This window comes from Pleurodeles waltl, chromosome 6 (genome assembly GCF_031143425.1).
Source record: "Pleurodeles waltl isolate 20211129_DDA chromosome 6, aPleWal1.hap1.20221129, whole genome shotgun sequence".
Lineage (NCBI taxonomy): Eukaryota > Metazoa > Chordata > Amphibia > Caudata > Salamandridae > Pleurodeles > Pleurodeles waltl.
Genome location: NC_090445.1, coordinates 374,874,115 through 374,886,876, shown reverse-complemented (window position 1 = coordinate 374,886,876; position 12,762 = coordinate 374,874,115). Strand labels below are relative to the sequence as shown.

The following is a 12,762-nucleotide window of genomic DNA, read 5'->3' as shown; positions in this document are numbered from 1 at the left end:
TGCACTTGACTCTAAAAAAGTTTAATTGAAAATACATTATGTTACAATGCAAAACTTAAAAAGTACTGAAAATGACCAGTTAAGGGGCCAGGTTTACCATAAAGCCCACCACATGTGGTGCCCATAACCTCGTACATGTCACAGAAAACATGACATTCCTGAATATTCCATAGTAGTCAGGGCAAACTATGGTTAGAGAATGTGGTATAGCCAAAGGAAGAAAAGCGAACTACTGGAAGACAAGACCGTCTTGAGCACTGGGCTTGGCTGTAGAGCATTTTGTCCGAGCTACTGGGCATAGACCAAGACGGGGTCTACCCCAGAGATCCCTGGACATTGCTACGAACCACCTCCACTCTGCGTGTTATGAGTAGGTGCTGTGAGTGAAGGGCGAGAGTACAGCACCTGTGGTCGGGAAGAGTTCCCCTACCCCATTTACATTCTATGTTCTGCATCATAAAATTTATGGATGTATTCATGAATCCGGCAACTAAGAACATGTAGGTCAGGAAATCTGCAGGCATATTCAGCACATCACAGCGATTGACATAAGCACATATGCGCACATAATTTATATTTTTGCACCTGGTACTTCAATTGTCTTCTACATGCTAGTGATGTATTCACCTGCCATGTCACAAGCTTAGATACTCAGTTCCCACTGGGCACCAGCCTTTCTTCCTGGCCCAACCTTAGCGTTTGGTCTAAAAAACAAAAATGCCTTTCAAACGGAGAGTCACCTACCAATCATGCTTCTTGACGTAGTTTCGTTATGAGTCGTTAATAAACCTATATTCACCAAGACCAATGTTCTGTGGACTTTATAACATATTGGACATGCTAGTTTTGTGACAAAACATAAGATCAGTCATCATCTGTTGTTGAAATGGTCTTCAGAAAAGCGTGATGTTTAAGTTTCCTATACGGGCTCAACCCCCAGCATGCACAGACAGGCACTGCACTCAGGCCTGGCTGCCTGTAAAGACCCCACCTCCTCGGACCTAGATGGCGGCTGTCCTTATTTTGTATTTCCCTTCCACTCCATAGGATGGGCATGCCCAAGCAACCGTAGAGTATGGGAGAAGCGAGCAGGGCTATGAGGAAGAAGGGAGGGAGAAGCGAGCAGGGCTATGAGGAAGGAGGGAGGGAGAAGCGAGCAGGGCTATGAGGAAGAAGGGGTTCTGCCTTGAAGCGAGCCCTCGCAAGCTTTCACCCTTACCAAGAAAAGCTTTTGGCCGTACAAAAGTAAACTGGTTTTCCCATAAGGTATCCTTCCATTACCGAAGGTGGTATAGGCTACTGTCCAGGGAATGCGTGTGCGTGAGTGATGTGCGTCATAATCTATAACACCTGTACATCAAACCGATTATAAACATAGTCGTGACAAACAGCTTTTAAAAATGTAGATTTATTTACACATCTTCAGGCAGCATAGAAACAGCCACAAACACAGCATTTGGTTTTACACACAATCAGTCCCTCTATCTACCCTTTTCGTCACCTCAAATCCCACACTTCATCCCATCACACTGTGGTGGCCTTTTAATCATGTTTTTTAAATATATTTATCTATATACAAACTGGGAAAGAACAGCCTTACTAGTGCAACTCATCTTATTTGGTATTAAAAAGTGATAGCTATAAGTTATTTAAACTGCATCTAAAGGATGAAGACTCGAAGCTGGTTGTACCACAGGGTGAATTTCCAGTGACTGTGGCAGCCCCACCATGATTTCAGAGGCACCGGTCTGTGAGGAGAAATTTCTAAGTTTCCTATAGACCAAGGCTGCTGCCGTTCATGGGATGACACCACACAGACCTTTACTGTGATAAGTTCATTTGTAAAGGCTCAAGCTGGGGCTGTGGTAAAGGCACATGTAAGCATCACAAAGCAGCCGGCGGGCGAAGACGGGAATGGTCTTGGGATCCAGGTCCCGGAGCTGGGCAGGTGTCATGTTCAGGTACTCGCCCACTTCAGAGCAAGGCACCACCCGTGGGATGTTAAAGCCATTCTGGCCACCTGCAAGGTAAAAATAACATGCATTGGATGGTTTAAAATGGTTAGTGGATAAGCAAGTAAGAGAATGGTAAATGGGTTGAATGTGCGGGTCAAGTCCTGCGTGTTTAAGTGGCTAAGTGTAGTGGTTGGTGTGTGGCTGAGTTCATGAGTGATTATTGAGAAGGAGCAGCAGATGTTCGTCGATATGAAATAGATGGGCAAAACTTGATAGCAGGGAGGACTCAAGCTGCCCTACGCCCGATGTTAGCCGGCCACATACTCCTGTTTTTCGCAATTTAAATTGGTAACAAGTGCAAAGAAAAAGCCATCAGTACTGAATCAACTACACATGCCTAACAAAAGGAAAAAATACTTTGTTTATAACGTTATATGTGTATTTGGTTTACAAGGGAATGGAGCTTTTTATGTTTTCTACAGGCCCTTATGGAAGCACAAACCGGGGAACATCGATCTCACATGCATCAGTCCTAAACACTTGCATGTTTGTAAAAGACAGCATGCCAAGTGTGGCACCTATAAACATTTCTGGGTTTTTGGGCATCGCCTGACATTGCGCAGATATTTAAACATATATTTATTATGGTAAAAGCAAGCTATTAGTCTCATTATGCAACGTTTGTGGCTAATATGCCAGAACTCTCTGAAGGTGTCTGAAATTCCAATGGTGACTCAAGCCTAGGCAAAAAGTCTTTGAGAAATTCAAATAAGAATGGATTTCCTTCATGTGATAATAACAATGACTTGTTTTTGTTTTGCTCCTTTCGTGCTGTTTGTACTGGAATAACAATGTGTCTTAAGCATAAAAAAGGCAAAAGTCAACTCTTTTCAGCTATATCACAAGTGTTTAGTTTAGTTTTAAGAATATGTAGAGCGCATGGCTACCCGAAGGCCTCCCAGCGCTAGGGCGCAAACAGAACCGACTACAAGGCGGCGTCTTATGCTGTGAACAGAAGAGTCTTCAAATTTCTACGAAAGGAAAGTTCTTGGCTATCTTGACGGAGCTCCAAGGGACGGGAGTTCCAAAGATTTGAGGCTCTATATGCTAAGGATCGGCCTCCCCATCTTGTTTTCTTAATCCGTGGAACATTAATTAGGAAAGCACTTGAATGATCTGAGAGACATATTAGGGACTTAAGGTGCTGCAGTCTGCTTAAGAAAGGCGGGACCCTTGTTATAAAGGGCTCTGTGCACAGTGCAGAGAGGTTTGAAGTTGATCCGTTGTTCCACAGGGAGCCAGTGGAGAGAGACTGATGTGGGTTTTGGGGACAGGTGTCTAGGGATATTCATGAGTAGGCGTGCAGCGGCGTTCTGCACCACCTGCAGTCTCTTTAGTACATATCAAGGTGAGCTCAGATAAAGGACATTCCCATAGTCCATGCGTGAACTTACAAGAGCCTGAGTAAAAATCTTTTGGCTGGGAATGGAAGAATCTTAAAGACTTTCTAAGAAGTCTTAATAGACTGAAACAGGTGGCCGCCAAATTTTTAGATTGATAGTCCATAGTAAGACGGGAGTCCAGCCAAAAACCCAAGGACTTTATATTGTCTTTTGGTGGAGGCAGGTCTTCCAGCCCTTCGGGGACTGTGGGAGGGGATTTAAGGAGGCCATAGTTACCCAAAGCACTACTTCTGTTTTATCTCCGTTTATTTTGAGTTTACAGCTGTCCACCCATCTAGCTACTGCTTGAAGGCATGGTGTTAGATTAGGCTGATCCGAGTTGGAAATGGCTGAAAATGAAAAGACCAGCTGCGTGTCATCGGCATAGTAAACCAGTGACAAACCACCCAATACCCCTAAACCCTAAAAAACCCCCTTACCATCCAATAACCCTACCCAACCCTAAAACACCCTTAACACCCAATGCCCTTACACACCCCAAACCCCTGAAAACAACCTTACTACCCAATTCCCCTAAACTCTAAAAAGATCCTTATCACTCAATACTCCTACCCACACCTAAACCTAAAATAATAGTTGTAAAGGCATTGGGTGGTAATGGATCTGTGGTAAAGGCATTACGTTATAATTCCTGCGTTGTAAGGATGTTTCCCTCGTAAGAGGCACCAAATGCCAGTCATAGTATAGTATTCACACAAAACTTGATGTGGTATATTAATTTCACAGACGCCAAATATTGTTTTTCTAATTCAGGTACACGCATCCAAGAAATTCCAAAAAACATAGTCCATCTCAAGGAACCTTTGCACGTGGATTCCTTTCAACGTGCTTCGCTCATCTTCAATTCAAAGCATTTCTAAGAGTGGTTTAAATATCTATCTAGAAATTATGCAAACATACTTTTCGCCCCAGCAATTGATAGGTTTCTCCTAAAAACGTACAGGAATGCAGTACAGCCCACAATGTATCCATCTCTATTCTGACACTATCACTCACATAGCCCCTTGACTGCTGAGACAATTACATTTATCTTTATGCTCTTGCAAAACAGGGACGTTTTATTCTTCCTCATCTGCCCCCTAACGCTCCAACTACACAAAAGAGAACTAGTCCTAGGTGTCCAACAACATACTTAGAGGATTATAGGAATAAAACTTTAAGCCTGAGCCCGAAGAATATCAGGATATGCATTTCATCACTGATAATATATTTGTTGGGACAAAAATGTCCCCTGCATAGTAAATTGGCACATACACTTCACTTGGGTGCTAGAGTGCGTAGGAAACTGGTCCCCTCACTTTTCGTTTGGCTCTGCAATCATGCTAGTCCAGTGTGCACCTAGGCCTGTCCATGTTAATACAAGGCCCAGAACCTGTGATCTGAAGGGTACTCAGCACACATGCCTTCATGAACAACATGGGACTGCTCTTCATATCTTGGGGTAGTCTCAAAGTTGTGGGGACAGCATAGAGAGTGTTTGTGTTAAAAGAGACCGCAGTGCAGTCTACTGACACCACTCGTGTACAATTCAGCTTTTACGCGAACCTCAGATCTTTGCACTAACATTTCCTGGTGTAAGAGTTTGAGTCCTGGGACCAGAATCCATTTGGATGGCCAGCTTTCCCAGTCAGTAGAAGTGCATTTCTACTAACTGGAAGGGCGTGCCCTTTTCTCGGTCATTGCTTCAGGAAGGGTGACAACAGGCAGGAGCAAAGATCTCACACTTCATTGTGCACTTTTTTTCAATATTCAATAATTTGAGCCAGCAGGGTTCTGAATTTAAGTAGTATGGAATTTACAGCACCCAAATCACACCTGCTGGAATTTTAATGATCTAAATAATACAATATCTACAGTGATGTAGATTTTGGTGCATTAAGTACTAAAATCAGTATTTTATTATCCAAAAACTCAGAACAGGTTTGATTAATTAAACCAGATAAAGTCTAAACTCCAGGTATTAGGAATGCGATAAACATTAACTTTCCTCTGACCCATCATAATTGCAGCACAATTCTTACAGACAGAAAAAAACACATAGCAATATTCCAACTTCGAGACTAGATAGCAAGAGAGAGCACATAATGTGAATCTGTAACCAACAAACTGTAAATATTTATTAATCTTTTCCCTTTTTTCAAGTTACTAAATGCTATTTCTCAGCCACTGCCTTTGGTTTCTCTGTTTATCATCATTAGAATCCTGAGTAGAACCTGATTAGGCAGTCACTGCATGCTGATGCTGCCCTATTCTGTAGAATTTGCAAGGCGAAGACACATGCTACCACTGCAACAAAAATAAATCAACTGTTGAATACTTAAGTCCCCATCACCACATTAGATTGAAAGCACATATATGTCCTGCTTGAACCATTATCTAACCCTGTAGACAACAGTACTTCACATTCTGCCATCAGCAGAAAAAGAGGAGCCCATATATAATCTGCTCCATATAATGGAAACACAACCATTCAGTGAATTGTACAAGAGCTGTGTCACGTCTGAGAGAGTAGGGTGGAATGGGCTTGTAGTGGGCAGGGAGCACTGTGCACACCTTCAACCAAGCACCTTGTAAAGGGCTGAAGGGCAGCACTATACGCCATTGTGTATTATACCAAGAAACATTGGTATAGGCATGGCAGCCTTGCTGCCTTAGGAAACAGATGCCCACGGTCATGAGCTATGATTAAAGAGTGAGACAATACAGACAACTGAAGAGAGAGAGAAAGAGAGAGAGACCCACTCAAGAATGGGGGAGTTTGTAAAGTAGGATTGGGCATACAGACTAAAGGGATGGAGAGGCAGACAGAGTAAACTGACATGGGGTAGAAGATGAGTAAACAGATTGGAGAGACAGATTCAACAAGAAAGAGCCAGACCATGCAATAATGCCTTTACCTTCACGGTCTGCCATACTGTCAAAAAACATCCAGTCTTGGTCACGGGGTCCATGCTTGGTGAAGGCTACGTAGTGACTGGTCTCAATACAGAGCACTGCAAAGAGCTGCATGGTCTGTCGTGGAACCAGCCCGGGAAAGTCTGTGCACTGGCTCAGTTCCTCTGGGAGACGCAAGCATTGAGGCTGGTGTGTCCTCCTTCGGCGTGCCCGGTGAACCTGGTAAGAAACACAAACAAGGTACTTGGCTTGAAACTGTCAAATTTTGAGGCCTTGATCAGAGGGGTGGGAAAACGTGTGCAGCCTGACTGGTTTTTGTATGGCATTGCAAGATGTGAACTGCAGTCTCAGGATGCTTGAAAGCATCCAGCAGAGAAAAAAATAGATAAGATGTCAAAGGAGGTTTCTTCAAACAGGTTTTTTTTTTAAATTACATCAGAAGAACAGCCACTTCTTTTCGAGTGGGAACTGGATCTGGGAGAGCACAGCAATGCAGCCCATCTTTGGTGGTCATCTAGAACATTCTGGTATTTATGGTGGAAATGGATAGGCCGATATTAAGATTACTAGCACCCACTTCTAGAACGAATGTGTAGTAAGTACAAGAAACAAGGTTTTTGCCAATCAAATCTCCTGGAGACATTTGTGGAACACATTGGGAGTGTGTGATGAACAAGTTACTTAACTTCTGTAAAGCTTTTTTTTCTGGCGGAAACTCTAATTGCAGAATTCATACACTGTCAATATTCCAATGTGCCAGACTGGATCAGGAAGCTAAAATAGCAGTGCTCCGGCATGACGATAGGTGTTGCCATGGAGCCCCGCATGCACTTCGTTCCGTTGGAAGTGACAAAGGGAGCCACATGCAGGTCCCACCCAGGCACACTAATATCAGTTTCTTCTGCAGGCTTGTCTGCACACTAAGATGCGGAACCCATCAGCAAATTGGAAGGACAACTGTGCAGACTCCTAAATTGGGACCATTTTATATCGGAAAGGAGACCATTTCACATAGCAAGGAGGTAGGATGGCTGTGAATAATCTGCGTTATGATACAGTATCCACCAGAAAGAGCATTACTGAAGCTAAGTAATTTGTTCATCTGACAGATTCTTCTAATCTCAGATTCCTCATCTTGTCAATAGATAGAATATCAGTATCTCCTATGGTGGTGTATCCAGTGCTTAATTTGTAAATAGAAACGTTCCGGTGCCCAAAGCCCTCCTCTTAAAAACGCGGCTGCCGCATTTAAATGTGCGGGCACGGAATACTGAGGCAGAGTAATCATGAAGCCATCTCGGGCCTCTTCAATCCACTTAAAGCCACTCCTTGCCCTCCAGCTCACTCTGGCAGCTTTCTGCTTTTGTGGCACTTTTTGTTTCTCTCTTCCCCCATCTTTCCCATATGTGTCTTTTGCTCGTAGCAAATGCTTGAGGCAAAAGACTAAGCGCCGGCCCTCAGAAATAAGTGCCGGTGCTCAGCACCGGAAACAATAAGCACAAATTAAGCATTGGGTGTATCTGTGGGCAGGCTCAGATCAAAAAATCTTGCAGGACCAAATGGGCAAAATGCCCATTACAACAGACTGGACTGTATAGTGCTTACTGCGTAGTGAACGTGTGCTCTGGTGCTCACGTTGAAGTCTGGCAGACATCCAGGACAGACACTTTGCATGTCACCTGGACACCTAGCCTGCCACTTGCCTGTGGTTTTCAGTTCCTGCTTTTCCAGACTGATCCAGTGACACCGCAGCTGCCTGGGTTTTCCCACTGGGGTTTTTGAGACCAGGTCTTCCAACTCACCATCCTTCCTGCCAACAGAAGCCCGGCCCACCCCAAGACCTATTTAATGTAGGCCACAGCGCAACCACATCAGTAGGCACCTGGACACCTAGCCTGCCACTTGTCTGTGGCTTCCAGTTCCTGCTTTTCCAGACTTATCCAGTGACACCGCAGTTGCCTGGGTTTTCCTGTCCGTGTTTTTCCACTCACTGTTCTTCCCGCCAACAGAAGCCCCACCCACCTCAGGATCTACTTAATGAAGGCCGCAGCATTTCCGCATCCGCGCCATGACCCCTGCCCCCAACTAACCCCCCCCGAAGATACACCATTGCCAAACTCTACACCCTCGACGCCACAACAAACACTGCCACTGTGCTGATCCACGCTCCACTTTAGGAACCTTCACCTGCACCCACTCCTTTTTCACCTGCCACAGCACTCACATCAGCTCACGGACCAGCCCCATCCCAAGCACACCACAAACACCACCTGAACAATAACACCAACGCGCAAGGGCCGTTGTCAACACACGCTCACTTTGCAAGCATGCCACTGACAGGGCTCGAAAAATCCACTCGCATTGGTGAGTCTTATTTGATCAGGTCGAGCTATTTTGAATACTTACTCAACCCTTCTGGCGAGTTGACACTGCACAGGCGATCTGTTCAGTTGAAAAGTGGAGGGGCAATAAAAGATGCCTTTAAATCTTGTTCTTATGTCACATGTGCTCTGTGTTCACAGACAGAGGTCAGAAGTCAGATTGTCTTACAATTAATTTTCCTTCTGACTGCAGAGTTCCAGAACTTTGTAAGGTGAACTGGGTGACCTGCTGCTAAGAATGGAAAATAAAAGGATATAGTGTGTCAGGTTTTTCCTAACACACAACATTTAAATTACTAAGTCAACTGTGCAAACATTTCAAAATATATTTCATTAGTTATGAAAGTCCTTTTTTATATTTCTGTGTAATGAAAAAAATATTTTAATAGGATGAAAACAAATCAGAATACTTTGTGTTGATGTGCAAAAGATATGGTTTCTGAAACCCAATTGTCAAAGATTAATGCACTATATAGTTTTATCAGTAAAGCTACAAGTTAGTGGAGAGATTTTTAGACATTTCATGGTTTAGTAATATATTTATTAAAACCGAGTGTTTAAACAAACTGAGAAACACTCCTGCCCTAATGGCAATGTTGTTAGTAAACTAAAAGAAGTCCTAAATAATGTGGGCTAGACCTCATGGATATGTGGGCTAGATTCTTGTGACGCATTCAGCAAACTTTAGTCTACTTAATAAAAAAAAAAGAGGTATTTTTGTACTGCTGAAATGCTGAGATCACATATCTGAAGTTGCAATCATATGTGAGAGCAAAGAAAAAGGCGATGCTCTAAATTATTTGCCTAGGATCACACAATTTGAGATCCGTTTTATGGGTCAAGTACATTACAGTTAGGTCGAGTAGATGTAAGTTACTCGACCTGCAGGTCTAGTAACATTTTTATGATTTTTCGAGCCCGGACTGAATTATGGAACCTTATTTCCACCCTTGCAACCAACATCGTCTTCCTCACCGAGACCTGGCTCAACCCCACATCCAGCCCAGACATTGCCACAGAGTTCCCCAACGGATATAAAATCACTCACCAGGATTGCAACAACAAGCCGGGAGGAGGAACAGCCATCATCCACAAAGCCCATACAGTGCACCACCAACACTACCATCCCCATGGAAGAGCTCAACTTCAAGCCCCACATGGCTGGCAAAACAACCATCAGAGGCACCATCGCATACCGACCCCGAGCCCGTGCTTCAGCTTCTGCAACACCAGTGCAGAATTTACTGCGCCCTTAGCCTCCAAGGACTACATCTTCCTCTGTGAACTAAATTTCCACATCAGCGACCCCAATGACAACAATACTGCACACCTCCCCGACAGTATTAGCAGCCTCGGACTGACCCAGATCATCCACGATCCCACATACACTGCAAGACATGCTGGACCCAGTTTCACCTCCAGCAACTGCGTCAAATACAGCCGTGTTACAGAACTCACATTGACCAATCACTCCATCGGCCACTTCAGCATCTCCAGCCCCCATACCCTCAACCCCAAGATGACCAGCGCCCCCCACCAGACAGCCCTTGCCACACGCATCAAAACCAGCTCCAACAACACAAAGAAATTTTTCAACATCGTTGAGGAATTCCCCAACCCGGATGCCAGTGAAAACAACATCACACTCTCACAAGGGCTGTGTGACATCCTTGCCCACTTCTCCCACGTCAAGATCGCAAAAACTTCAAATCCCAACCCACACCTACGGACTTCCTCAACAGATATGCAACCACCATAATCAACATGAACCACATACTGACCACCTGGAACATTCTCTCCACCCAGGACATCACCTTCACCATGAAATCCTTCTACTCGGAGCTCACAGACCCAGGCCCGCACTACATATTCAATCTTGGAACCCAAAGGATTGGCCAGGAACGCACCACCCAGTTCAACACCTCTATCCACACAAACATTTCCTGATGCCTGGAAACATGTCAAAGTCAGACCACTACTCAAAAAACCCTCCACCGACCCTAGCGAACCCAAAAACTACCGGCCAATCTCCCTACTCCCACTCCCAGGAAAGGTACTGTACAAGATCATCAACAAGTAAAGCATGACATACCTGGAGCAGAACCACCAACACAATTCCTCCGAATCCGGTTTCCGCAGCAATAACAGCACCAAAACTGTCCTGATCGCAGCCACCGACGACATCCAAACCCTACTCGACCAAGGACAAACAGCAGTTTTGATACTTCTCGACCTCTCGACAACCTTTAACACCATATCCCATCACATGCTGATAGAAAGCCTCCACCACATTGGCATCCAAGGGGTCGCGTTCCGATGGATCACCTCCACCCTCACTCTTCAACACATATATGACCCACTGGCCAACATCGTCAGATCCCCCAGTCTCAACAATTTCCTAAGCAGACAACACCCAATTCATCCTTTCACTCACTGATGACCCCTCCACCACCAGAAACAGCTTCCACAGATGCATGACAAGCTGACTGGATAAAGAACAACTGTCTGCAGCTGAACACAGACAAGACAGTAGTACTGATCTTTGGCAACAGAAGCAACACATGGAACGACTCCTGGTGGCCATCAGACCTAGGACCCACACCCACTCCCTCCGACCACGCCAGAAACCTCAGAATCATCACTGACAGCAAGCTCACCATGAAATCATAGAACAACGCCTTCTCCTCTGGCTGTTTCCTCAATTTGCGCATGCTACGTAAGATCTTCAAGTGGCTACCTCTACACATGAGAAGCACCATAACACAGGCCCTGATCACCAGCCGACTACACTACGGCAACGCCCTCTACGTTTGAATCGCACCTCCTACAGAGACTTCAGACTACACAGAACGCCACTGCCAGACTCATCCTCAGCCTTCCCCGACGAACCCACATCACACCCCACCTCAGGCAACTCCACTAGCTCCCCGTACAGAAGAGATGGCAATTCAAGCTGCTGACCCACGCACACAAGGCTCTACACAAAGACCCACATACAGTAACCACTGCCTGAACTTCCACCAACCGTTAAGACTATGCTCTGCCTCCCTTTCACTTGCCCATACTCCCTGCATCTACCAAAGCAGAAGTGGAGGACGCTCTTTCTCTCACGTTGCAACAAAAACCTGGAACAGCCTCCCCACACACTTCTGGACCATCACCTCACTTCCAGAATTCCGAAGGGCCTGAACATCTGGCTGTACGAATAAGCCCATGGGACCTGCAAGCGCCTGGATACCCTGCCAAGTGATTAGCCGCACTTTATAAATCTTTATTGATTGAATGCAGTGGTAGCAGCCTTGGCTCTGGTGGAATGAATCATCAGACCGTCTGGAGGCTGCTTCTTAGCCAATGCGCAGCAGATCGTTTTACACAGCACTATTCATCATGGTATAGTACACTTCTGCACTGCCTTGCCCTTTGCTCCAGAGAAACCCACACAGAGATGATTGTTTACCTGATGGTTCTTGGTACAATCAATGTAAAAGCTTAGTGCTCTTTAGGAGTACAAGCAAGGGGATGAGGTGGAGCAAAGAATGTGGGATGAGTAATAGTTCTATCTTCACTACCTTTGCCAGGAACATGTCTTAGGCTTTCAACCCCAGTTTATCTGGAAAAAAGTGGTATAATTCAGTTGAACTGAGAGGGTCTGAAGCTCGTTCATTCCATGAACTGATGTTGCGTCCAAAACGACGGTTGTCAAGGAGCCTAATGGGCAACTGTGCATTAAGTTGAAAGGAGTACACATTAGGAAAGTAAGAAACAAATTTAACTCCTACTGTGGAATCACAAAGGTTTTTGGTAGAAGTATATGTTGCAAAATTTTAAGCAGTCTCACTACAAAAGGCAATTTTAATAATGATGGATAGTACGGCAAACATAAAAAGGCTGAAAGGACCTACAAGTAACCTTTAACAGTACCCACTGCAAGTCCTTGCTGGGGCAAAGATAAAACGAATAACAAGACACCTGACAATTTGGTCTGCAACATCTGTTGGGTGCCACATCTAGCCACTTACTTATCCCTTAAGTCAGCCTACACCAATTTTGTCAAAGGGCACCTGGCTG

General features: G+C 44.8%; 1 protein-coding gene across 2 annotated transcripts in view; it reads right to left on the bottom strand.

The window, feature by feature from the left end:
* Window positions 1–1,396: 1,396 nt before the first annotated feature.
* Window positions 1,397–12,762, bottom strand: part of LOC138299755 (ubiquitin carboxyl-terminal hydrolase CYLD-like) — a 221,132-nt gene continuing 209,766 nt past the window's right edge. For both annotated transcript variants that reach the window (XR_011204832.1, XM_069238293.1), the window contains exons 16-17: window positions 6,316–6,532; window positions 1,397–2,020 (exon numbers count right to left, since the gene is read on the bottom strand). Coding sequence is in view for 1 of the 2 variants with exons in the window: in XM_069238293.1 (XP_069094394.1) it covers window positions 1,836–2,020; window positions 6,316–6,532 (402 nt within the window). In the remaining variant the exon portion in view is untranslated. The remainder of the gene's footprint in view (window positions 2,021–6,315; window positions 6,533–12,762) is intronic.